The sequence below is a fragment of the Anopheles coustani genome, chromosome 3, assembly GCF_943734705.1.
Source record: "Anopheles coustani chromosome 3, idAnoCousDA_361_x.2, whole genome shotgun sequence".
NCBI classification, from domain to species: Eukaryota; Metazoa; Arthropoda; class Insecta; order Diptera; family Culicidae; genus Anopheles; species Anopheles coustani.
The window spans coordinates 21,115,880-21,142,708 of record NC_071288.1 but is presented as its reverse complement, the minus strand read 5'-3'; the positions used below and the strand labels follow the sequence as shown (position 1 = coordinate 21,142,708).

Below are 26,829 nucleotides of genomic sequence, written 5' to 3'. Positions count from 1 at the left end.
TGCAATCCATTCTCGTTCGAGGTCTCGCATTGCTTAGGTTTAGAGTAGGGTAAATTTATTTAAGGTCCCATTCGGGTCGCCTACCAAGCAATCAGATTAATCGATTGATGGCGTGATTGTTTTGAGTGCGTCTTTTCCTGTGGATGTCCATTGACTGTGCTTCTAATACACTATATCCCGGTCCAGTCCAAATACCTGTCCTATCCACCCCGTACAATTTAATTCAGCAGTGTAGCGTTGTTTGTTTTGTGTTGAATGTGCCCATAGAGTATCCCGGTAGCTAACTGTGTCGTTTATTCAATTCCGTACTAATTTGACCAACGTGAGCATTCCCAGGCATGGCGTCACCATTCCGCTATACACATGCCATTACCGCTAGGTAAGTGTAATGTTGCACTTCTAACGAGCTCTTGGCATTGATCCATGACCCGTAAGCGTAAGTACTTAATGGTGCCCATAAATTCGAAACATCGCCCAATTAACACCGGTAGAACAACGCCCATCAAAGTAGCATACTGCCAGCTTGTTTTTCGTTTCCGTCGTGTCGTGGTGGTTGCGAAATGGAAATGATTTGCCGAATAACTGAATGATTGTCTTTTCTATGTCTACTGCAGAATTCCACTGTCCTTAAGGACACGTGGTGAAATCGATCTGGAGGAGGCCAAACTGCAGCATGAAAACTACGTGAAAACGCTACGTGACCTGGGGCTGGACGTGATTGAGCTGCCACCGGATGAGAGTTTACCCGAATGCCCTTTCGTGGAAGACTGCGCGGTGGTTTGTAATGGAATAGCACTAATTTGTCGTCCCGGCGATCCCAACCGTGCACAGGAAGTTAGTGAATGCTCTTTCTTTGCTTCATTTCATTCAGAGAATATACTCTTATACTTTAATACCTTACATTTGTAGGTCGAAGCTGTCCGGGCTGTGCTCAAGAAAGAACTGGATCTTCCATTGGCAGAAATAGCCGATCCAAACGCAAGACTGGATGGTGGGGATGTCCTTTTTACCGGACGAGAGTTTTTTGTTGGTCTAAGTAAGTGGACCAATGAAGCGGGCGCTCGAGCTGTTGCTGCTGCCTTCCCAGAATACCCGTGTGTTCCAATTAAGGTACCTTCCGCTGCACTTAATACGGCTAATGTCATAGAACAGCTGAGTGTTAGTTTTCTTTCCATTTTCCCCTTGATCATCTTATGATTATGGAGCTAGCGATGTACCAAATATGTCCGATCATAAATTCTTTGATACTACTGTAACAGTAATGTAAATATGTACCAACTTCATTTTCGTTGCTATGTTACGATTTTTTCCCTTTATTTTTGGTAGATTCATATTTTTACAAAAATATCTGATATAAGCAAACTTACCACGTGTGCCTGTACTAGTAAAGTTAGTGGAATTAGAAATAGAATCATCAACACGTTAGTTCTAAAGTTTGCAACCAATGCCAAAATGGAACGAATTTTCTGGCTGGAGATTTTGGAACTGTTTTTGGCCTTACCTACTCACTTCGAATCTTACTTTCCTTCTCTCACCTTTCTTTCTCTTTTTCTTCTCTTCGCCAACACCTTCACTTTTCTTCCGATCCTTACGTTAAAACACTGTTCTTGAAATTTCAACCGACTCGGTAAACCCGGTAACCGGATTGTGTTGGTATCGAATCGACGGGCTCATACGCACCTTATACACGTTACTGTAATATAGGTAGAAGACGTTAATGACGTGGTGAACACTATTACCTTGGATTTAATCAGTGGAGTCATACAGGTTGATTTACACAGTCACATGGTTATGAATATATTAGAATGAAATCAGCCAAATTTTAACAATTCTTATATTTGAAGCATTAATCAATTTTACTTCTCTAACAATTGATCTCCTGAATCGGTTAAAATCATTAGGTTTCTTGCCAGCACGTTGTAGTTTGCATGCACGCAAATTTTAAATAAACCGAGAACTCTTCAGTTAATAGACGCTATGTGTATAAATTTATAAAACCATATTTGTTATGTTTACAAGGCATGTATTTCTGGGCAATATGGGTACTTTTTTACATTTTGCAACATGAATATTTTATAGATAGTCAATATGCTAGAGCTTTTTCTGTTTTAATTTATTACGGGACGTTGTTGGTGGGTAAAACATTGTCCGCACAACTTGCTTAACGTTTAAAATGCAGCTACAGCATACTTTTTCTGCTTCTTCCATACAGTGATCCTTTTCACGATATTGGGGCGGCATAAAAGTGATACTGTTTTTACTATTTCTAGGTAACCGAGCATCATCATCTGAAGTATTATGTATCCATGTGTGGCCCGGACGTACTCTGCGTCAGCAGGAGCAAAGAATCGCAAGAAATTTTAAAACGTATCGAGCGAGAAGCCACCTTCACGTATCATACGCTAACGCTCCAGGAGGAGACTGCGGCCAACGTTCTGTATATCAATGGCACACTGGTCACGCGATCGGTCGAAGAAATTCCCGCTTCCGCTCAGGTGAGATGAACGCGTGTTTTGCTTCCCTACCATTTATCACCTGTGCCGTACCTTACCACAACTGACCGGCGGTCTCGTACCTTATCGTGCACCTTTCATTTCTCAGATTCTTTCGCAGAAAATCGATTCTCCACGGCAGATGCTCTTCATGTCCGAGATGGGAAAATTTTCCAACGGTCTTACTGCTTGCTCCATTCTGGTGAAACGCTCCAAACACATCAAGAGCCTCTGAACGGGCGGGTGGGAGAGGTCTGGATTTTGCTTTGATGCGATTGATGCAAAGTTTGATCTTCACTCATTTTAGCCCTTTCCATTTTGAAGTTATCATTATTTGCTGTTTAATCTCAGTCCATCTGAATGCTTCGACTCGATGTTGTATAACATGCCGACAGAGGCAATATTCCCTGTAGAAAGTGTAATCTTTGTGCTTGTCTTTATTTATTTCTTTGTTTAGTTTCATGTTTTGTGTTGGTTGTGCTGCTCTTACGCGCTGTTCTCTTTACGAACGTTATTTTAAGCCATTTTTGTATTATCTCTTTCGATGTGGTAAAGGCTTCTGGACAATGTTAAAGTAACCTACTTAAATTTTCAATTTTCAAGTTTTAATCTGTCTTTGCTCTCGATGCCTTTCGGTACTAGTCACCAAAATAGATATTCCACCGCTTTACCATCCGTCTATGTTAAAGCAAATAGTCGCAAAACGAACAACCTAGTTATAACAACAAGGTATGCTGCATTATGATGCTCATAGTTTAAATTTGGCTTTCATCAATCTTATGTTATATCACATAATTTCGATCTTGTTGGAATAACGGGCCTCAAAATGATAAAAATAATCCAAATTAAATCTCCAGACGCGCTACGCACTACGTCGAATCTCGAGTAAGTGCGGATACTGATAGAGAAAGCTGTATTTTATTATATTAAGAATCTAATAAGTGCATAACGCAAAAAAAACTGCATATTAGATATTTACAAAATATGCATACCATAATGATAAAGCATTAAATTTCCAGTACAACAAATGCATTTAGTGACAAAACGCAGAAGCAAAACTATTCCCCCGGTTCTATTAATGTTCGTTGCGTACCTTTTACCGATCTGATAGTAAATAATTAATGAACAATAAAGTCATTTGATAACAGCATCATAATTTTCGGTCTTCAAAATAATACATAAAAAAAGAAAAAAAGAAATGTTTTTCTGTGAGAAACCACAGCACATTCCATTCGGCATTCAGTTTTTGAATGTAATAATGTTTAAATGCCCTAATGTGGATAAACTACCATTGAGAGTTTCAGTAGTTTGTATTGATTGGGTAGTTGACCGTAGCTTTAACTTTCGATTGCGTGCAATTGCTCTTGCAGTTATATACGGATAAGTTTAGATGGGTGGCGATTGTTTGCATTTCTGATTCCTTCTCGAGGATTCTTTATGATTTACATAACATTAATTCTGTTTCAGCCGTGTCTTGATGTGCTTGTTTTTCCGATGACAGTCTTCAGAAAGCCGTACGGAAGCGGGGCAGGTTTATGCCAGATAAAACATATATCAAAATTCCCCACACCATGATGGGAAATGTTATTTTATTTCCTTCGACGGTTTCATTGTACTTAATGAGAACGTTATCTTTCACTAACGCTATTTTTGTTGTAATATATGCTAAGGTTTTCCGTTTGAAGCTTTATCTAAATTGTTTTCATCTTTTAACAGTTTGATTTCATGCACACTGTTGAGACCGATCCGCGCGACTTACTCGCCTCGTTTAACTTTATCTATAAACGGTCTTGTAGTTATTGGCACTCCATCGATTAGATCCCGTACTGCAAGTGCATCTTTAGCAGCTTCGGGGCGCCGGAAAGTAATGGTGCCGAACATGGCCTTTTCCGGGTACCATATAAAATCAATTTCACCGAACGGTTCATATGTCTGGTAAAGAATCTGTTCGGTTGTCGCTGTAAAATAAGAACGGGAGAAAACGAGTCGTAGTGTTATGATAGGTGATCCACGAGTTCAAACGTCCAATAGTACTAGTTGACTAGTTGCCTCAGCAATATGGACGGGACGTTTCCATCGACCTTAAGGATCATTAATAAAATGATACTCACACTCTCTGATACGAAAGAACAGAGAATATTGTTCTCTGTTAGCTGGTTTATCTATGTTGAATGCAACGCGTAGCCGACGATCTCCCAGCAAGACATTGTTCATTTCAAGCGCCGAAAACGCATCCTCCTTGTTTGCGTAATCAAAGTAAATCTCTCCCCATCGAGCTCTGCACGAGAGGTCAATATCTTCTAGTTTACCGTAGCGCTTGAACTTCTTCTCTATTTCACGGCTCTTCACCTTATAGCTGATGTTTCCAACGTAAACACTGAACTTGCCATGCCTCGTATGGTAACGACCGATATTGTACATATCCCGTTCCAGGGACGCCCCCCGATGCTGGGGTGAAATAGAACGTGTACTTCTGCTCCTGGATCGGGATCTTGTCCGGGGCCTTGTGGTACGATACGATGGGCGGTACGACGAGCCAGGTGAACGAGATACGCGTGATCTACGAGACGGTTGGGATCTTTGGCTTGATCGCGATCGTGACCTTGAAGGAGAGCGCGTACGATGGCGTGAGCGTGACCTAGAATGCGAACGGTATGGGGAACGAGACCTAGAATATGATCTGCTCTTTGAGTGTCGTCTTCCCACCGGTGATTGGTCGAAAGATGTTCCACCAAAGCTGTATTCACCATGGAGCTGAAAGCGTCGCTTTGCCTCTAGTTGAATCTGGATGTCCCTCTGTTCTTTATCGAGTCCGGCCAGCAGGTCCTGAAGTGCTTCTACTCGGGAGCTTTTGCGATAGTCGAACCGCTGGCGCAGCGAGTTTAGCTCTTGCGAGATAGCAATTTTTTCCTCGCGTATTTGTACGTACCGCTCGTGCGCTAAACGGTCCGACGGAGAGATGGAACGATTCTTCTCCGTCACCATTAGACGACTGGAGGTGTCCCCGCCGCCACCGCCGGCAGTGCGGGCGGAACTTCGCTGGTTTGTTGAGGCACTCGAGCTCCGTTCGGAGGGTGATGAATTGCGCTGGGAACCTCTGTTACGTTGGGCTCCAGCATCATTAGAGCTTTCGTCTGCTGGCTGTGCCGATCGGCTGGTCGACGGAAGTAATGCCGTTACATTCGCTTCGTCCCGTTCCAACTGCTCCAGGCGGCGCTTGATATCCATTTCCTTTTGCTTGATAATGCGCTCCATCTCCTCCAGGTCGTTGAGCTTTTCATTGCAATCCGGCTTTCGCCTCTCGGCGAGAAAATGTCGAAGGTCTGGCGATTTGTTTGGTCCTGGATGATTTTGTGGTTGGGATGGTATAGTTTCAGTGCTCGCAGATGGTACCATGTTGGTGGAATTCGTTTCGGGTCTAGAAACTTCCGGTGAGTCGGGTTTTTCCTGCTTTATACGAATAACTGGTGGTTCCTCTTGTTTGATTTGTGGTTTTTCCTGTTTCGTCTCTGCTTTGATTAATTGTACGATTGGAGGTTCCGGTACGGGTGGAGGTTCGTTGCGTATGTTTGCTGCCAGAATATCCGAAAGTAGCACAAACGGTCTTTGATTTTTAGCATCATCGTCATGCTCTGTCCCGGGTAGATTGCTCTCCGCATTCGTTCCCATTATTTTGTTCACTTCTTCTCTATTTCGAAGAAATTCCCTCATGCCTGGAAGTTTTGTATGTAAAACACGAGCGGAGTTAAGGCATTTCTGTGTGCTTGTCGCATGTTATATTTTTCCCTATTTTGGGTAATACATAAAAAAAACATCATTGTTCGCGTGTACTTACAGCAAACCTCCATCCGAATGCTACCGAATTTTTTGATAGCACAAGCTTTTTTTGCATACTTGACATCGCGGAAGATGACGACGAATTCATTTCTGCCGATTTTGTCGGCAAAATACAAACCTCCAATGTTGGAGAAACCGCGTGTCAAACGCGATATGCTTATGTTATCCTCTATTAATGGATAGATATAAATAGAAACAGTTAATAGCAAATCGAAACGAACATGGACAATATAAGCTGGACACTGAAAAAAGACGGCACCATCGCACCGCAAATGGAACTGATACTTACCCGTGTGCACTACAATCCTTACCGCCTCGGAGCAATCCAGTTTGGGACTCTCGGCAGCGATGTGCTTGTACACGAACTCGCCATCGAGCTTTCCCTTGAGACGCACTGCACGGTAAGCGTCCAGATAGTTTCCGAAGCTAACGTAAACTTTACACGAATTAGGATCGAATGGACTGGGTTCCTGTCGCACTGTGAGGACTTCCGCCGCCCGCTTGAAATAGTTCTTCACATGTTCAATCGTGGTACCTTTGGGGCAGTTATACAGTACCACTAAAATGAAACGATGTAATGATCGATCAGTATCCAATCGGACTGAAAGTCCACTGCGTACAAAGCCCGTTACCTTCAAATGCGTACTTCCTTGGATTGGGATTGCGATAGTGCGGATCGTGAACCGTTTTGTACATGATGTTTTCGATTTTTTCTTGCTCCTCTTTAGCTTCGATTTCCGCCAAATAGGTACATTTCGGCGTTCCTTTAAAGTTACCCTTTACTGCTTTCTTAAATGCCGCAATGTTGGCCTCAAACTTTAGGAACTCCTTCTGGCTGCATGGAACCACATAGACCACATTGCCGGCGATATTGGTTATCCGACACGCCTCATTAATGCTAATGGGGTGGCAGAAGTGCACAATGGTTGGGCCATTATTGCGCACTCGCTTCTCAACATACAGCACATCCCCAATATTTGCAAAAGCTTCGATTATTTCGTCATACAGGACATCTATCAATCGCGGAATTAAACAAATAAGGCATCCGTTATTGATGTGGCCAATGTGCTCTTAGTCACTATGTTTGTACTTACGGATCGATAGGTAGCTGACCAATACAGATTTAGATCTGACCGGATGAAGCGCCTCTCCTGGCTTCATCGTATAGATCATGCATGTAACACCGGACAGTGTCACCTGCCGGCGAAAGCAATTTATCGCACGGCGTTGCGATTCCTCATCCTGATACGTGATGGTGTACACTTTAGTGAATATCGAACTCATACAAATTCCTCTCTCCATGCTAACGATGGATCCAAACTGTTGGAAGTAGATGACAACATCTTCATCATAGACGTCGCGAGGAACGTTCTCTACTTTAACTGGTGATAAAAAAAGAATCATGTTATAAGGAATTAAGTAATGGAACGGGCCTTTCCTACATGCTGTTTCATAGACATACATACCTGATGTTTTATTCGCCGGTGTGAATCTTTGCTTTCCAAATTTAACATCGCGCCGATATACTTGAAAGGCATTATTTTCCTCAAAAGCGGATGCATTATCCATTATAGGTTGAAACTCATTGGAATCGTTAGCGAAATTATGAAACCCTTCACCATCCATCTCACTGTTATCAAAATAGTGGTCCTCTTGATCGACATCCACCGTAGGGATGTTAGCAGGTGCCGAGTGTTGACTTCGCTGCTGCATAGGTTGATTATTGTAATATTGCTGTCTAGCTCGCAGCAGCTCATTGTAAACGCGAGGCGTTTTAAAGTTGTCCAGGTCTTCCAGCCGGACTTGAACATCTTCGTTGAGCACCTTCACTTGCACCCTATTATTTTTCAGCAGACCATTGTCCAACTTTTGCTGTGCGGCCCGTGCGGCGGATCGTTCAGCAAAACCAACAAACGCATAGTAATTGGTTGGTATTTGGACGGCTTCGACACTCCCGTACTTGCAACATGCTTCGAAAAGATCCTCTTCGCTTGTATCTTGAAATGAAACGAAACCGCAGTCAGTGCTGTTGCACTGAGAAAGAACTTAAATCACGACTTACCGGAAGAAGTATTCTCTATCATGATGGTATACCCAGCCAGGAACTTCCGGTCATCGTTGGATAGAAGAACGCTCAAGCGGTGCGCTTGGAATAGCGTTTGATCTAGGTTGCAGGCCTCCAAGGCTTGACGCTCATTTTCAAACAAAACAAATGCAATTTTCGTACGGCAATCGTTGCGGTTTTCCCGCATGAACGCCGCCCCGACGATGTTACCCGATGATTTAAGAAATCCATGCAAATCTGCCAAAGTAGCTTGCTTGGGAATATTGGAAATGTACACCACTTCTTTCGGATTCATCGTCACACTATCGTATGAAAACTGTGCACTCTAGATAACCAAACCACTGAAACTTTCGTCAGCAAAGAAGTCGCATGAAGTTTGACGTCTACTTTACACCGTTCTAGATCGTTTGTGGTGTTACGCCGTTTGAAGTGCGGTGTAAATACATTGTATTTATTTTATTAATTCTCAATCTGTTTTCGTGATTGAAAATCGTATTTTCATCACTTAAAATCCATGAACATCCATTGAATGCTAGATTCGATCGTATATTCTTTTTACTTCAAAATATACCAGTCCATATTACACCGACGATGGCTGCGAGGACCGGGTTAACTTTGACAGCTCATGTCTTATCAAAAGGTGTTTTCAGACAAATTTGTCTTGTTTATGAAGTAAATGCGCACAGTTTCTTCCGAAATTTTTAGGAAAAACTTATTATTGAACATTCATTTACCATTTTCATGCAATGGCTGGTAAGTGTGCTTAAACAATACATTCGTAGCACGTAATATTATAAATTTCGTTTGTTGCGTTCGCTTTCAGGAAAAGTTCGTCACGACTACTATGTCGGGAACATCCCGAAAAAAGCCACCGAAGAGCAACTTCGAGCGCACCTTTCCAGACATGGTGATATCACTGGCTTCGAGTTTCGCTTGGAGAAATGCTCTTATTGTCCCACCAAAGTTGCTTTCGTATTGTTTGCGAAGGCACTTGAGGAAGAATCTCTAGCTACGCTTAATCGTAAAATGTTCCAAGAAAAGCGATTGCTTGTAGTAAGCACGGCGGCGGAGAAGTATTTTACTCCACTGTTGACTATTGTGGTGCGATATCTCAATGAACGTAGGTATCTTTCGGGGCCGGAAGCAAAGCAGTTTCTTATTACTGCGATCATTCGAGATTCATCTGCAAGATGATTTTCTATTCCAGATGTCACTGAAGAAGATATTTACACATATTTCGAAAAGTTTGGACCACTGGAATGCGTGCAAAAACCGTCCAATACATATGCGTATGTTTCGTTCGTAAGCAACGACTCGGTCAAGTATGCAATGAAGACACAGTATCGTCCATTAAAAGGAGTTGAAGCGTACGTGGTAGCGGTAAAGCGAAAAATAAGCATGTTCCTCGAGAAGCGGACACCTATGGTGTACGCGAGCCTTGTGGAGAAAAGCGATGGCCTAGAGCTATTTTACGATCCGGCAGCAGAGAATGAAACAACATGTGAGTAAACAAAGCAGCGCCCGTGAATGTTAAAACGATAGTTGATGTTTATTCCTTCTGTTTTAATTTTTAGTACTGGTTACGAATATTCCTCGAGACACCGAAGAAGACGATCTGCTCGATTTTTTGGGCAAATACGGTAAAATCATTGACTGGGAAATGCAGAAATCGGCCACATGTGTAATGACTAACATTGGCTATGTAACGTACCAGCAGCCAAAGATGGCACGCACTGCGTTTTTGAGCGCGCCGTTATGTTTTCAAGGCGTCGGCTTGGAAGTGTACAATCATAAGCTACGCCACAACACTAATGATTCAAAACGTGCTATAATTCTCAAACGAACGAGTGTTTGTAAGTAGCAATATACACAGAGTGATAGCGATTGCTTTTATTATGTTCCTTTTTATTTTCAGATTTAACAGACGACGAGATCTTTGAACAGTTCTCTGAATACGGTGCTGTACAGTACATACAGCGCCTGGATACGGTAAATTATAATACGATTGTCCGCCTCGGCACTGCCAAAGCGGCCGAGGAGGCGGCCCAGTCCGTCACCTGCATAGCGGGCGAGAACGTACACATCCGGTCATACACGTCACGGCAGTATCATTTGCCAATGATTGTGGGACCGGAGAATACTGACGATAAGCACCCGAAACGGATGCGAAAGGAAACGCTACTGCAGCAAATAATTGATACCGAAGACCGCCGGAATCGTGTCCAACTGCAGACGGATTTTAATGACAAGTATTTTAATCCAAACCCTCACTTCTACCGCAACGAAGTGCAGGTGTGGAACTATCCGTCCACATTTGGGCTTACCCAGTTTAGGGAATTTTTCAAAAAATACGGCACGGTAATCAATATAAGAGAACTGAAGCCGAACCCCACGGCACCCATCAGCTTCGCCTGTATCAGCTTCGACACGAAGCTCGAGGCGAAGCGAGTGGTTAAAATGAATCAAAGATTCATGGGATCTAAGCGGCTGCTCCTCCTAATGGCGGATAGAAAGATTTTCCACGATCCGGCTCTGTGCGTAAGAGTTGGTAATCTTACCGAGGAAATCATGGACGAAGATATTTACGATAGATTTAATATGATTGGAACCGTGAAGTACGTTTATCGGCCTAAAGTCCAAGAAGCTATTGTATGTATGGTTGACGAGCCATGTTTAATTAAGGCACATAAAGTACTGTGTGTAGGGAGATTTCCGGTTGACATAGCCCCGCTTGTTACTGTAGTCGTTGCTGGTACCGCACAGACCGGGTTTAACAACGCCGGCAATTTGATGGCCATGGCTAATCCTGCGTACAGTATGGGAAACGTGATGGGCCCATTGCCACTGAGACCGGTGGGACCGGGAATTGGAATGCCTCAAGTACCCTTACCAGTACCGGCACCTGTGCCTCTTCCGGAACGCTCACCGGTGATCATGCAAGTTGGGGGGCCCTCGTTCATGGGTGGGCTCGTACCGATGCAACACGGTGGGCCTCAAATATCGCCTCGCATGAGAGGTCTGATGCAAGCAGTAGAACAAACGATGATCAAGTCGAAAAACTTTACCACGTTGCCAATGCTGGACCAGTTCAACGTTGTGCAGGATATCGTTAATCATTGCTTGAATTTTCCCTTCTTTTTGGCACTGCAAGCTGACGAAAAGATTCGGTATCTGATCGCCGGACGGAACGGGTTCAAATACACGAATATTTTCACGCTCTTCACGTACCCGGAACAAGTGAAAATGTTATCCGTCATTGAGACGTACTATCGCAGCACAATGGGTCAGGATGGTATAGCTCCGGCGTACACTGAGGATACCTGGGGGTCGACAATCTCGCAAGCAAATACTATAGTGATACTAACCCAGGATGTGGAAACCCCACACGGTACCAGTTCGGATGCGAATAATAGTACCGTCTTAGTAGCAAACAACGATGACGGGGACAGAGAAGAAGGAATAGATATACCACCAGCACCGTCCCCACCTCCAATGTTTATCAATTCGCGCTCCGCCTCGCCAGGATCGGATGATGCTGCTGCAGTTAAATCCCGCTCGATGGTGCTCAACGGTGCCGCCCAAAGGCTACGGGAAAATGCGTTGAGAAAACGGCAAATGGACAACGAACCAGCCGATGAAGTAACAAATGATCAGTCGAAGTCGCAACCAAGCGGCAAAAGAAGGAGGAAACGTAGTAAGATAGACGATAGTTATGTTTTAGATGATAACAGGATTTACGTTAGTAATGTACCGCAGGAACTTAATGATCGAAGCATAAGGGAACTTTTCAGCAAATACGGAAACATTGTGCTGGTGAGTGAGCAGAAGAGACAAATTCTAAACCCCAATTCAAATCAAAACACGAAAGGGTTTGTTATTCAGTACGAAACTAACTACCAAGCGATTAGGGCATTGGATATGCATCTCACGATCTTGCTGGGCCAGCTGATACGGGTGGACCAATTCAAGAAACAGTACAAGGAACGTTCAGACCATGCCATCAGTGTAACCTGTGCCGACAGTAAGTGTGCCGATTGTACTGTTGGCCTGCCAATTGTCATTGTTGTGTGTTCGATGTAACTGAAAAGCTCAACTTTTTATCCTCTTCTGCACGTAGAATATTCCGAAGTTGCCATCTATGACACGTTTAAATCGTGTGGAGATGTACGCTTCATCTGGACACGAGTTATAAATGGACAGGAAACATGTGTCATCGACTACAAAGACAGGGTGGCAGTACAAGCAGCCCTCAAAATAACCTACCTGCACAGTGGAGGACGCTGCAAGGCCGTGGCAATGTAAGCGGACAACAACAAAGCATGGTAAGTGTATTTTAAGTACATAGTCGTTTTATGATTTTTAAGCAAATTGATATCCAACTATTCCTAACTGTTTATGAATAGCTAATGATGGGGGTCCGCGACAGCCGAGCGGTAGCGCCGGTTAGAAAATCGTCCCATGAGCGCCGGGGCTCACCACCTCGACGGCATGGGTTCGAATCCCAACCGAGACCGGACCCTCCCCTCCCCTGTACGAGAGGACTGACTATCCACGTACAACAGGGAAACAAGTCTCGTAAGCCCTTAAACGGGCAGGCATGACCAAGAGGTCGTTACGCCAAGAAGAAGAAGCAGTCCGTTTGCAGAATCCTTTCCGAGTGGCAGTGAATACCCTAACGTTAATCTAGTGATTAAGTTTAGTGCTACCATCTGTCAACTGCAGTTAAAATATATTTTAAGTAGAACAGTAAGTATGAGGAAAACTGTCCTCAGAATTAATAGTAAAAACAACAGTCGAGAAGAATCGTTTATTCAACGATCGTTTAAACTGCCGTCTAGCGCTTTCAATGAATTGGATTCGTTTGTCATTCGTTTGCGTATATTTAAACGAAACTTAAACGATTCTGAAAACCTAATGACGAATTGAAGGCTCTGAATCAGAGAGCTGTTGAAATAGTGAAAGTTGAAACACAATTAGTTTGTCTGAAGCAATTTGCTTCACTCATCCAAGATGAAAATTACATAATAGTAGATTAATAGTAGGTTAATACTTCACGAGCATTTTAAGTTAAGAAAGTGACAAAATTCATTACTAGGCATGATATGGCATGGCGACTATCATGTGGTAGCTTTACAAATGTAAATAGTTTAGCGTAGGGAATCATCATAATATTCAATAAAGCGAACTATACTTCACCTTCACAATTAATCTACGAATATAAAAGAAGTTACATACGTCAACTCTTCTCGCTACCGGTTTTCGGCTAGTGGTACCAGCTTCCTTTCCAGGTAGGAGCGTCTGGTGCCCTGCTCGAAGATATATTTATAAACGGAAGCAAATCTCCAACCAAGAGAAATACGATAGAAGACTGCACGGAAAACAACGTTTTCCCCTGGAAACGAGTCAGGTAAAACTATCTGTAGATAGACCATAATCAATATACTCTAAAACAAAAGTGTATTTATATGATGAGTACTTTCTTAACTTTAAAGAATTCAACCACTATCAATCTGTCTTTTAAATTGTGAAATTAATAATTATCATTAAACTTATGCAAGTGTTTTGATAGTTTTTGTTGTAACTACTTACTTAAAAGTAAGTTGTGATATCCATACAAAAATAACGAAATGATTGCGTTAATTTTAAGACTTCAGTCTGTTTTATTTAATTTTTAGCTTCGTTTTGTTAATTTTTTCTTACTACTCTATCACACAATTAGGGTTTTGTTAAATTCAAAACATTCGCTCTAAATAACCTGTTTGCGCTTAAGTTATCGTTATTTTTCGTTTCGCTGTTGCAGCACTAGACCTAATTGTCGTGTCATGTACGCGATGTGTACCGAGGATAAAGTCGCCAAAATTAACTAACGTTCCCATACCACAAATTAAGCGCACGGTCACCGTGGATCGTGGTGGCTAGAAACGCCCATAAGGACATACAACAGATCGCTCGAACCAACCTATTGTAAATGCAAGTGGACATAGTTCAATCGAATCGAACAGATCCCTGATAGACATTACTTCGATCCCGTTGAACACGCTTAGAGAAGGCCTTCGATTTTGCATACGATGCCCTTGCCGTAGCGGATGGTGTGTTTCGGTGATGAAGAAAAAAAATGGAACATACAAAACTTATTTTTCAACTTAATCCATTAACGGATATGAATCAACGTTAGTCGTATCACAGTTGATGTATCAACCTTTCTTTTAACGAAAGAAATGTTACTCTTCCTGTGGCAATTCAATCGAGGTGCTTGCACTCCGGTGCATTCCATCCTGTATGCCACGAACAATCATAATACTAACACATACAGCAGACTTTTTTGTTGACTCTTTTATACTTTTTTTGTGTGTAATTTTAAGGATTTACCACCCCTTCTTACAGCTAGTCACTAACAACAATCTAGTACGAGACGGACCTACGGACAATGTGTTTTCACTTCGCGACACATCGTTAACCGTTCTATGTTTTTACTAGGAAAATAAATCGACATATCTGTATGATAGTTGTAAATTGGAAGAAAAAAAAAAGTTTGCAACACATAAAGGAACTGGCACTACTCAACTGATAAAAAAATTGACGTTATTAATAAATGTGCGAGTAAAAAGCTATGCAAATTAAAACATGATTTGTTACTTTCGGTCCTCGTTTAGGCATGGCATTGGATCCGTCGATTCACTCTCGAAACACGCTTAGATTGTTAAGGGATCGCACCGGTCAAGTGGAAAGGATACAACCTGACCGTGCGTACAAATAAGGCTAAAGTGTTTTCGTTGCCATAAAGGAAGCGTTGGATCTTCTCGCTGAACGATCACATACCAAAGTGTGATGGTAGCGAGAGGGAAGAAAATTTCGTTTAAATTGGGTACTTTTGATTGTGTCGAGGATTGAATTTGGATGTTCGTCTATAAATTCTTCTCTATGCCTTCGTAAGTACAAAGGCTGAAGCTTTTGTTGAATTCCATCAAGAAGTACCTGCCGATTCGTTCGGTCTGTACAGGGTGTGTATTGAATTGAAAAGTTGAACATTGCTTTAAGGTATGGTTACTTTTCATGGAAAAGTAAACTCGCATCGCTACATAAGTAACGGGTTTGTGGTTCATTGTGTTTGGGCCAACAGCGGTACAAAATCGGACATTATTCACATTTTTAGCCTTGAGTATTTGCGTACCTTTAGGATGCTTTACAACCACTGCCTTTCAGTAGGAGATCGGGGCCATCAGGGTGCGTAGCGATGGCACAAATTCGGCGGCCAAGGGATTTAGTGTGGATTGTTCAACGTTTACGTGTTTCGATAGATGCTGCTGTGAGCCTTTGTCGAGCTGTAGGCTAGAAAGAATATTCATCAGACCGCTAGAATCGAAAGGACGGACATATTGGGGGATAGGGAAGAAAGATTAAATAAGTAAAAGGGATTCCTCTTCTGCCAACGGTTCGTGTTAAAGCAGACAAGCGTACCTTTCTCTTGGGACACTGCCGGTCACCGTTGTCATCCTTTCGCCAGAAGCCATCTCGTCAAGGATCATGGCCTCTATGCATTGGTCCATCAGTTCCTCTTCTTCGAGCCGCTGCAGTTCCTGCTCGTCGAATTCGTCCTCGTTTTCCATCCACATGTACTCGGCAAAGTCGTCCCCGGGGCCGGCCGAATGGTCTTCATTCGGTGGTGTGCTCATGCTCTCGGGCTCGGAGTCGTATGGGTCACTAAAGTACGTAGTTCCAGCTCCATCACCTTGACCTCCACCACCACCTCCGCCACCGCCACCGATACCCGCGTTGATTAATGCGTTTCCGACGGCGATGGCAATATGCGTGTAACTATTTGAGCTGCTTCCACCGATACTGTTGTCAGGCATCTTCATTTTCATTTGTTTGGTGAATTCCAACTGGTACTTTATGAAGAATAAGTTTTCTGTAACAATAAAAAAACAACATATTTTTAGAGAGCATGAACTTCATATTTAATTATATAAATACGCCGCATCAGTGACATGACAAAAAAAAACAACACCCAATGAAAAATAAATACAATGTATGATTTGTTTATGTTTGCTTTTGTCTAATTATAAACAATTGCGATGAGAACCCTACTTTACAGCATTAAAAAACACACAAACTCGAGAGCCCACACGCACCACTGCAATATATTGTGCAGCGTTTCTGCTGTGTTGGATGATGCACAGATTGTTAACCCGTTTGCGTGTCGTTGATTGCATTGAAGATACACCTAGGACAACTTTTACTATCTCAAGGTGAATTGCAATGAAATTTAATTTTAAGTGCAAAGGCTGTTCATCGTTGAATATGCTTTTTGCTACACAGGTGTAATGCACAATCATGGCACAACTCTTTGTAACAATCAAACTGTTTTTTGTGAAGCACTAGCGCAATGCTTTGTCGCTCCGTTTCACCATTGCCAAGCGGAAGAGAAAACAAAGCTAGACTTCCGTCGCGGTAGAACCTCCATCTTTTTAAGCCCATTACCTCAAGGTGAATCTGCTAAATAAAGGCAGTCAATAACGTCGCAATTCCGGGCCACTTGGAATTTCAGCTAGCCAAAAGGGGGTTTCCGAAATGGGACGTAAGTTTGTTTTCACTTTCAAGCACTAATTTCGCACCTAAATTTAAGCAGTATCCCAAAGAAACGTCTACTAGAGAAAAATGGATTCTCCTTTATCGAGCTATTAAAGCGTTCGTAGACTTACTATTGGCAGAGCTGCACGATTGCTTTGTTATTTTTTTTTTGGTCTTGAAGATTCGATTAGTGTTGGCAGAATCGGGATTCGGAAGAGTCGGAAGATTCGATCCCTAGACGGATTCCAAAGAATCGGCAGGAGTTGACGGAGTATGCCTAGTGAGCTATGCAGGAGAAATTTAGCGCATGTAGTTCAAATTGGCGGTTGTAAAATCCGTTAAAATTTGTCGATTTTTGAATTATGCGTTTTCCAAATCTAGATAATCTTAATAGATTCAAATCTTAATTCTAATCTAGATAATCTTAATAGATAGACAAATGATGAAGTAACGAAAATTAAATACACGAGTGGAAATTTTTACGTACAAAAACAACAAGTAAAGCTACAAAAACTGTGCGTCGTAATAAATGATCTCGTTCTAAAGTAGTGTAAATGGCGTATATTAGTGTAAGTAATTTGATACACTAAGTAGCTGGAAATAAGTAAAGAATGCTTTGAGGTTATGCATACAGCTGATGGGACACCATTGAGTGTATTGCTCGATTACCACTACACATGCCAGATAATAGTCAATTAATAACTTTATAAAGTACGTCAGCAACCAAATAATTGATCTGTTTTTAGTTCTCATGTAAGATCAACAGCAACAACGAAAGAATGGTATGCGGGCCTGTATTCAGCGTCAACTTTGACCAGCGCTGGCTTAATTTAAAATGTATCTATTACACTTCCATTGATACATACCATAACAACACAACGAGGTCTATTTATAGGTTATCGGTCGTACTGAATTAGATTACGTATTAATTTTTCAGGCTAGTTCTAAATTGGAAATTCAATGATTAATAAAGTTTTCTTTACGTGACTAAGTCGTCTGTATGAGTGTGTGAGCGTATTACTCTTTCATGTAAACTCCTATTGGGATGGCATCATGTGTGTTTGTTGAAGAATAATATAAATTTTAATGGCTACCGAGGCATAGTAAATGTTTTAGTTTGGGCGGGGGCATACCAACCCAAATATAAATGGATAAAATGATGACTTTATTCCTTCTAGCATACACAATTCACAAAAGGCCGTTAGGAGATGAGCGTTTATCTTCATAGAGAACGAAAGTTCATGAAACATAAAAAAAAATCGAAAAAATATTGATTGTTCTCATTCAACCAAAATACACTTAGTACTTTGGAGATGATCATGAGCAAGTAAGCAACATAATAATCGTAAATGATAAGGGCTGCACAAATGTCAATTGTAAGAAATGAGGATAGAGAAACATAGAGAGTTAGAAAGAAAGAAAAATAAATAGAGAGAGAGGGAGGGAGCAAAAGTGTGTGCTAGAGAGAATAAGCAAAACAGTAAAAGAGACAACTTCGAGAGAAAGAAACACCGTCCTTTAATAGAGTATATTACTACCGTAGCGAAAAGGTAGAGACCGTTTGTGAAAAAGGGACAGGAACCGAGAGAGAAACTCCCAGGAAAAATGGTATGCCGAAGGCATAACTTGATCAGGCTTCGGTGGAAAATATATTGCCACTCTCAGCCCGTACTAGCCAGTAACGGAAGAGCTTTCGCGGGAGTTATACAAAGTGTTTGTATTCAGCCCCATTGACACATTGTATTCAAAGGAGTTCGACACACAAAACTGTGTGCCTGCCTTTATAAAATTAACTATTCCTAAAAGTGCGCCAAGGCAAACTTAAACGTGTATTTGTTTCTACCGAACATTCGGCATAACAGGTCCATCGGTGTCACGGTCATGTGAAGTTGAACGAACGATAAGTAACGGTTTTTGTTGGTCAATCATGATTGCGGTACGTGCTTGTCAAACGAGGTGCCACTTACATTAAATAATTTACCAATCCAAAATTTTAAGAAAAGTTTCGAAAAAGTTCGCTATCATTTGAAGTTTCAAAATCCACTGCAAATGGAGGCGCCTGGTGTTTAACGGAGTCGAGCGGAAATAATTGTGGTTAAGCGTTTTGCACAGATCAAACTGTTTAGATTAGCTGGTATTAATAAGTGAACTAATTATCGAGGTAGAAGTTTTACTCTTCACTGCGTGATTTTAATCAAATGAGTGAACAAAAAGATAAGGCCTGCGACTGTTTCTAACCTACGTTCCCAACAATGGTGGCCCATAAAGCCGTCGCCAATCGTTAATCGCTCCTATGCTTCTGCACCACAAACAAGGCACAACGTGGATGCGCCGTACACTATGGCCATGGATGATACAAGGGAAAGGATACAGAAACTACACAAACGGAACGTAAACTTAACCTCCTTGCTTAGGTCGTAAATGGACCGAGTGGAGTGGTGAAAGGCTTTTTTCGTCGTTGTATTTCCTCTTGCCATAGAGTTCAGCTCTTCATTTGTGTTTTATTACTGCACTGGAGCGTTGGCAGAACGGTCTGTGGCACGCGCTCTACAACCGACCAGCTCACTCTCTACGCCACCGCCAAGCCACATTTGAAATGGAAATTAAAGGAACATGAAAGAAACCGCTAAGCAAACTGGACGAGGTTTGGATGGAGAGTAATTGGAGTGATGTTCCAAAGAGGGCGAACAAATGGAACGGTTTTGCTCCAAATAACGATGTACCATGTGCACGGTTTCGGCCCGTATTCCGCTCGGTGGTCAGCAGGTCGTTCTGGTGGAAAGCGGACGTGGTGATGATGCGGGTGCAGGTTGTGCGGACTGACCATGCGACAAGCGGAAGGGAACTGTTTGTCCATCGTCGTGGTCGTCGTCGTCGTCATCGTCACCGTGTGGTGATCATTTGGTCAGTTTTCGGTCCCCATGCCGTGGACCATTGACGGTGTGAGTGTCTACGATATGCCCATGCTGCTGATGTTCTGGTCAGGGCGACTGAATGCGGTGGGTGGGAAAAAAGGGTGGCGGGTTCACCGCGTTGGTTCAGCAGTACGGTTTCGTCCACTTGGAAGCATTTGTAATCATAATCGATTGTTCTAAAGGTTAAAAGCAACAGCGTGCACAGCATGTTCGTGCACGTCCTTCGGCGACCAAACTGGACGGTGGACGAATGAGCACGGAAGGTTATAAGCATGGCTTGGTTTTTGTTATTTGTGGCTTTCCTCTTTGGCGTCGGTAGGGTGGAAAATAGCACGGTGGAATACGGTTGTGACCATCAGTGTTTTGTCGAACAACTCCGGCTTGTGTTTGAAGAGGGTGAATTTTTGTTTGCTTGGTTGGGAAAAGTTGTCGCATTCTAAATAATTTAGATGCAGAACCAACAAACATAATCTTTATTGGGGAACAACGTCGGAAATAAAATTTCTGTTAGTGCTGTGAACTACTGCATAAAAACAAAAATTAGTGTCTAGTTTAAGGTACCACAGGAAGTAAAATCGTTAACGACAACGCATACATAAAAAACGAAAGATATCAAAACCCTATTTGGAGCACCGCAGCAAGTGAATGGATACGAATACTACTAATTAACTAATTAACCGAGGACTGTGCGGACACACCCATCGTCGCGACGGTCCGCCAAGTCTTTCGAGCCGAAAACTCGATCACGCAGTTGGTCGCAAGTGGTGCAAGCCTTTGCTAGTGCTTCTTACTAAGCCGAAAGGTGTGTGAAGTGTAGACGCTCTATGCACACCCCTTCAGACCAAACAACACATATTCTTTAGGTGTCTCCTTCATTGGTGATAATATATGAGTGACTTTTAGTTTAAAAAGAAGAAAAAAAAAAGTCGGTGAAAAATGTGTGACACTAGAGGACACCTGATAGAAGCGATTGCTGCATGTTTGATTTGGGTTTAGATGGTACTCGGACCGGTGTACGCTGGTAAGCCCGCAACGCTAGTTCCTTATAGAACACGAATAATTTACTTTTGTAGATAGTTTTCAGTACCGTCGGAGTATCATGAAGATTCATTTTTGATTGAAATATTTATGCCATCGCAAAACTATGGTTTGCTGATTGCACTGATCTAGAGAAACTTATGGCACAAATGCTAAAACAGTTCTATTTCATTATTTTCCTTCGCGATTCATCTTTCCACTGGTAATTGCAACCCTATGTTATATTTTTCGCAACCCACTTTAGCCACACATCTTTTTCCCACTCGTAAATCTTGGCACTTTGCATACGTATAAGTAAGCGATAAGATACAAACAAAACTAGCCGAGAATATTCCAACCTGCGAATATTTGTTTATCGATTTTTTCCCCCCCCTATTCTTCCTTCTATTTAATTTTATTTTTCTTTGCAAAAATCATATACCCATGAAAACAGCACTTTGTGCGGAACGCTTTCGCTTCGATCGTCCACTTAAAAAGGGATTTTCTATTTGCTCTACAGCCTGAGCAGGGCGAGCAGACCGTGCCCTGTGACCCTGCTTTGCCCCTCTCCCTTTGCCAACACCGTTTGTGGCGTGGAGTTGTACGCGGGCCCCAATCGTAACGTACGATTGTTTTTCCGACGATTTTCATTTACAATGCGCTGCTCGGGTAATGCTATTAAAATGTTTATCCATTCAATTCCAACCCAGTGGTTGTTGCCGACGGGATGAAGGCGGGATCGGGCGGGGAAGGATAAGGACACGCGCCACAGAAGCACTCGCGGGGGAAAAGGTTTATTTTTGCCGCGCACAATAGAGCAGCGTAATGATCGGTCGGGGCCGCTTCGATACGATCGAAATGACACTAGAGATTAAATGGATGGTACTTCGCATAATTCGTCCTCCGGTTTGGGGGTTGCGGTTAGGAGAATGAGAGTGTGAGAGAGAGGACGGTGGGAAGATAGAGCCGGAAAGGTGGGATGAAGTAGGTAGGGTGAAAGAATGGCTGAAGCTTGTTTGCATCGGATTGGAAGAGCGGATTGGGGACAGGAGCGCAAAGACCACCGGCACGAACGTGGAAACGTCTAAAATCGATTCAATGCTTTTCCCGGACAAGCATGAGGAGGCAATAAGTGGCAGGAGACGCCGGACGGGAAAACGCCCCGTACAAGGTGGAGTTCCAAAAAGGCGGGAAAATGTACGTACGACAACGGCGGAAAATGGAACAATAACGAGTTTCGTTGTGCGGAATAATTACATTAGATTTTTTCGGCAGTCTGTCAACTTGTCACGCTTGCTGACGTCAGGCGAGCTTTCGATCGGGTCGACGGTGAAATGTATATGACGCCACTGTTCGCCGTGAAACGAAAACGAAAACGGAATGGTCTGTTCCGTTCAGGAAGGTGATGAAGGGACAAGTAAAATTAAAAAAAAAAAAACAACAACAACAACAGAAAACAAATACCACGAAACGGGCGCACTTTTGGTGACATTCGTCGGTTGACCTGGCCGTGTGGGCGGAAAAGTAGCGTGTTGGTTTTCCGCTTTTCCATTCCACACCGATCGATACATCGGGCCCAACATCGCCCCGAACGTACCGAACCGACGTCATGACCAGGTGGTCAGTGGAAAACCGTAACGCGTGTGCTGACAAACTTTCCCTCCATACCGTCTAGCTGGCCGTCTGGTGGGCTTTTCTGGCCAGCACGGAAAACGACACGTGTCCGCCGTGGCGGTCGGCGGGAAATGGGATTCCGTTTTTGCAATAATCGACCCGTCCTCATTCCTCGGGTAGACGGCTAGCGATGAATAATGTAACCTGTCAATCAGCACTACTCTTCAATTATCCGTCCGTGCGATGGGGTAGGAACGATGCGATTCTCCTATTCTATCTCTAGGGAAAGCTAACTCCCGCTTTCGACTGGTAACGAGCGACAAAACATCCGTGCCAACCATGGTACAATTACGAGCATGACCCCCTAGGACCTTGGTTGTGCCAACCATTTTGGATGGCCAACACACTCGGTGCATGTTGTAGACGAAATGTCAAAGCTTGTTAGAGATTTCCTCGGCGATATAGAATCGAGCTGCATAGCCACTTTGATCGGGTTAAACAGTATTGTTAACCACAAACGCCTTAAGATAAACACGGATTTCGAATGACATACACGTTAATAAAAAAAAAACAGCAAAAATATTAATGTCAATGTTTCATTAACAACAAAATAGGAAAATGGCATCGCGTATAATAGTTACTGATTTATTGAAAAACTTTACAACAATTTTAGAAGATAAAGGAATAAAATAAACTAAATGACCGGCAAAAGTATACGTATTTCTTCACTTCCTCCGAAGCTTGTACAAGGCAATAGAGAAGGGGTAGCAATTTAACCAGAAAAAAGGGAAAATGCGACTGAATTTTGCAGAAATCATTTTCGTCATTTTCTGGCCCAATTTTGAAACGAAAACATAAACGCCTAAAGCTACATACAGAAATAGTTTAAAATGCCTAATACATATTATTATTCAGGATGCATTAAATTGCTATAGTTCACGCTAGTATTGCAAGTAATTCGTGCAGTTTCAGTAAAAAAATAATTCTGCAACCCCGTAACCTAAACTTTTATGCCCTGGGCAACGAGAGGTCAGCACGTAAGGTAGTAACAGTCGAAAAGACTCAACGGGGCCAACGCCAATCTTTGGTATGTGCTACGTGTTCAATTTCACGGGCAACACTTTCATTTCATGTTCCGACAACCTTGTATCCTGCGGTGCACTCCTGGCGTCCGTTGGTCCTTACGAATCACGGAAAAGATTTATGAGCATCTCGACGGTAAATTATTGTTCGGCGCACAACCTCCCTTCCCCTTCCCCCGCTCGCCTTTCTCACTCCCGTCCGATTGCGGACATGTTTCGCGCGCCCCACCTTGGAATGCAACAACATGCCAGAGGAAAATTGATGGTTCGCTGCTGCCTATCAAAGGCCACCTGAGCCACGGACTCGCTAAATGCGGTGTCTAGCAGTGCGCGGTGGAAATGTGGCGCGCTACCGTGTAGATGCCGGTGACCCTGGTTATCCGTTTTCCTTTCGCGAGTGGCGCGGGAGCGGGTCGACAATTGGAATTTTATTGCACATGCATCTTGGATGGTTGCTTTTCCAAGGAGTCTCCATTCCTCCTGTAGGTGGCGGCCAGTCTTTCCGCTCATGCGATACTTTTCTTCTCCTCCCCCGTGAAGCTTAGCATGCTAACTTAAAACTGCACTCTTCAGAGCGTTGGAGGAGTCGCCGGAGGTGCGGAATAATTATTGCCGGCCCCGAACGTGCAACCTACGTGCCAACCGAATGTACCATTTCTAGTAAGGTCCGTACCGTATCGTTCCAAGCTGGGAAAGCCCGGGTCTGTCAACGGTTTTGAGGTCGTCCGGGTGGTTCCGACATGGTTGTGTTTCTTTTTGACCGACAGACCAGTCTCGTTCGTAAATTCCGCTTCTTCTCCTTCTACGTCTTCATGTAAACCCATTTTCCAAAGCGGCTCATGGTGAGCTGCGCTCCGCAGTAGCAGCGCATATCGGAACGGACGAACAGACGCATCGGACCAGTTCGGTAGCAACTTTTGCCCGAAGTCAGATCAGGAACCAATTGTCATCCGTTGAATTCTTGCAAGCCGCGATGCGGACCTATCCCGGTCCTTTTGGGCTTCTGGTCATCTTTGGCCTACAAATAATTATCAGGGAACAGTGCATCGCGCATCCGTTAGTGATTTGCTTCCATGAGGAAACCTACGACGACGTGAGCGTCCGTAAGTGTACTGGATGGCTCCGGCGTGGCTGACTGCCATCCCAATAAGTTGCAGTCCACCTTTCTACTATTCAAGAGTTCAGGCGTGGAAGGGACCTATTCTACAGTTCTTCTCCCCTGGGTAGATTCCAATCGAGTGATAGTTACAGTGATTAACAGTGCTTTTCCGATATTCCGCATGATGCCGCTGATTGGGAACAATGTGTCGAGATAACGAATTGAAAACAGGTGTTCCTCTCGATGATAGAAACACGACCTAATCTACGCCAAGTGATAGGGAAAGAGAGATAGGGTTGACGGGAATGGTGATCACTTGGGTGGTTGATAAGTTTGGATCTGGATCAGACTTAGAAGTGGTTAACCAAGGCACCTTTGTGTACAGTACGCGACCAGTTCCCGGTGAGGAAAGTAACGTTTTAGGCTTTACTGGTGCGCATATCCTTTAGTGACCGGCTCAAAATGTCTAGATTAACTCTGGTTCTTTGGTTTATTTGTTTGGCGGTGCAAGGTAAAACAAGACAGTATGAAGCTAGTGGTTTATAAGGCTAGGAGAACTAGTGGTTTATTCGTCGTACGTGGGTTTGTCTTGACACCTAAAATGTAGAGTAATACATTACCTGTCATACATAATATGTGGTAAAGTTCTAATTAATAAAATACAACACATTGAGTCTGAATAAAGTGAACGATGTGTTGTACCGTTGAAGTACCAATGATAAGCCGCTGAACGACCTTTCGAAGCCATCGTAATGAGTGTCAGCTGCTATAGTTTGGTATCTTATCAGTGCACCTACAATAAATGGTCTTCAGAGTCCATTGGCTCGCTGTATGGATTCGGATCCGGTGAATGAATGTGTTGCAAACGGGAGCCTCATTTCCCCGTCAATGGGTGATTTAATGACGCAGCTCGTTATCGTTGCAATCGACCCGATGTGGGTAGAGAAATTGGCCATTTTTCGTTGTCATTAAAGCGAGTCGCGACACGACGAGGCGTGTTTCGAGTGTGGGAGGACAATCATTGCCAAAATGATAAATCACTGCACCCAGGACTTGTTAACACCAAGTTCAACCAGTTCAAAAATTGAACAAACTTACATATTTAAGGCGAGAGTCTGTGCTGCCAATTCTTTCGATTAGACAAGGAGTTTAAAGAATCATTCATTTCCAGAGAGAGTTCTAGAAGAAAAAGACTTTATATACATATAAATTTTGGAAATAGCATCCAAGGAAACCAATTTTAAAGTCTATGAAGCGCTTTGATGAAATAGCACGACATTGTTAAAAAATGACTTTTCAAAAGCAAAAACTAAAAATCTTGGCATTAAAATAGGACTCTTTCTTGATCAACTCGTAAATAAGGTCGAATAAAGTAACTTATTGTAATTTTTAAATCCAAAGGCCTCATTTGGGACCGGGGGAACCCTAGTTCCTGCGCTCATATGATAGGTTAGGCACATTAGCTGGGTGTTATTATTGGTGTAAGAAAATTTTTGTTCACCTATTTCATCCGCTTGGGACGGTATTTTGAGGTCGTGCGCGTACACTTTCGTGACGGAAGCTCATAAAAGTCCAAAGTCCTTGAAATCTTCGCGCTCGGTGGCAAACGGGGAACGAAACGAGAGGAGTTCTCGGAGGGGTCGACTATGGCGTCAGGAATAAGGCAAGCACCTCACGGCTCGCGAAGGTCAATACGTTCGGGCAGGAATGTGAAACCGCGGTTTCCTACGAATCAATCGGGCGTCCTGTCGGCTTCGTTTATCCATCGCCGTAAATCTTCCTGCAACGCTATCCGAGTCAGAGTAGGCTATAGTGGGAATCACGGTCCCGGTGGATATGGTATAGCCCGACTGCGAAATAGGGATTTTCTGCACACGCTTAGCTCTGTTGGTCCGTTGGTGGTTTGGTCGAGGTGCTGACTTTTCACACTTTCCTACCGTTCTTCATTTCCCCACTCCCCTTAGGTTCCCGTAGTGTGATTTGGCCATGCGACACCAGCACCGACTGCAGCAGTAAGGTCGCCGACGCGCACTGCTCGATATTCGGCTACTGCCAGTGCCCGGCCGGTTATGTCTTCTCGACCGACGTCACGCGCTGCCTGCCGGAGTCCGCGTATGGCGTAGCGTGTCAGGAGGCG

The 26,829-nt window shown here is 43.2% G+C and overlaps 4 protein-coding genes across 7 annotated transcripts; 2 read left to right on the top strand and 2 right to left on the bottom strand.

Annotated features, from left to right (window-relative positions):
* The first annotated feature begins 51 nt into the window (after window positions 1-51).
* Window positions 52-2,915, top strand: LOC131266061 (N(G),N(G)-dimethylarginine dimethylaminohydrolase 1). The gene is made up of 6 exons (XM_058268414.1): window positions 52-125; window positions 337-379; window positions 615-834; window positions 910-1,110; window positions 2,271-2,495; window positions 2,602-2,915. The coding sequence occupies exons 2-6, from the start codon at window positions 339-341 to the stop codon at window positions 2,725-2,727; spliced, it is 813 nt and encodes a 270-aa protein (XP_058124397.1). The 5' UTR covers window positions 52-125; window positions 337-338; the 3' UTR covers window positions 2,728-2,915.
* Window positions 2,916-3,635: 720 nt separating this feature from the next.
* Window positions 3,636-8,689, bottom strand: LOC131266044 (uncharacterized). Of its 2 annotated transcripts, XM_058268403.1 has the most exons (8): window positions 8,392-8,689; window positions 7,796-8,326; window positions 7,424-7,711; window positions 6,962-7,342; window positions 6,619-6,888; window positions 6,328-6,498; window positions 4,604-6,205; window positions 3,636-4,450 (listed from the first exon to the last, which is right to left on the bottom strand). In XM_058268403.1, the coding sequence occupies exons 1-8, from the start codon at window positions 8,687-8,689 to the stop codon at window positions 4,248-4,250; spliced, it is 3,744 nt and encodes a 1,247-aa protein (XP_058124386.1). In that variant the 3' UTR covers window positions 3,636-4,247. The 2 variants fall into 2 exon arrangements, with proteins under 2 accessions (XP_058124386.1, XP_058124378.1); XM_058268395.1 differs by having other exon boundaries at window positions 6,328-6,888.
* A 390-nt stretch (window positions 8,690-9,079) lies between these two features.
* LOC131272204 (uncharacterized) lies at window positions 9,080-13,526 on the top strand. Of its 2 annotated transcripts, none has more exons than XM_058273862.1 (7): window positions 9,080-9,147; window positions 9,218-9,514; window positions 9,602-9,895; window positions 9,969-10,247; window positions 10,310-12,415; window positions 12,512-12,716; window positions 12,798-13,526. In XM_058273862.1, exons 1-6 carry the CDS (start codon window positions 9,141-9,143, stop codon window positions 12,694-12,696), a joined length of 3,168 nt encoding a protein of 1,055 aa, XP_058129845.1. In that variant the 5' UTR covers window positions 9,080-9,140; the 3' UTR covers window positions 12,697-12,716; window positions 12,798-13,526. The 2 variants fall into 2 exon arrangements, with proteins under 2 accessions (XP_058129845.1, XP_058129846.1); XM_058273863.1 differs by having other exon boundaries at window positions 12,512-12,722; window positions 13,023-13,526.
* A 1,934-nt stretch (window positions 13,527-15,460) lies between these two features.
* LOC131261474 (polyadenylate-binding protein-interacting protein 2) lies at window positions 15,461-17,085 on the bottom strand. Of its 2 annotated transcripts, none has more exons than XM_058263515.1 (3): window positions 16,876-17,085; window positions 15,853-16,303; window positions 15,461-15,747 (listed from the first exon to the last, which is right to left on the bottom strand). In XM_058263515.1, the coding sequence occupies exons 2-3, from the start codon at window positions 16,257-16,259 to the stop codon at window positions 15,594-15,596; spliced, it is 561 nt and encodes a 186-aa protein (XP_058119498.1). In that variant the 5' UTR covers window positions 16,260-16,303; window positions 16,876-17,085; the 3' UTR covers window positions 15,461-15,593. The 2 variants fall into 2 exon arrangements, with proteins under 2 accessions (XP_058119498.1, XP_058119499.1); XM_058263516.1 differs by having other exon boundaries at window positions 15,461-15,723.
* Window positions 17,086-26,829: the final 9,744 nt, after the last annotated feature.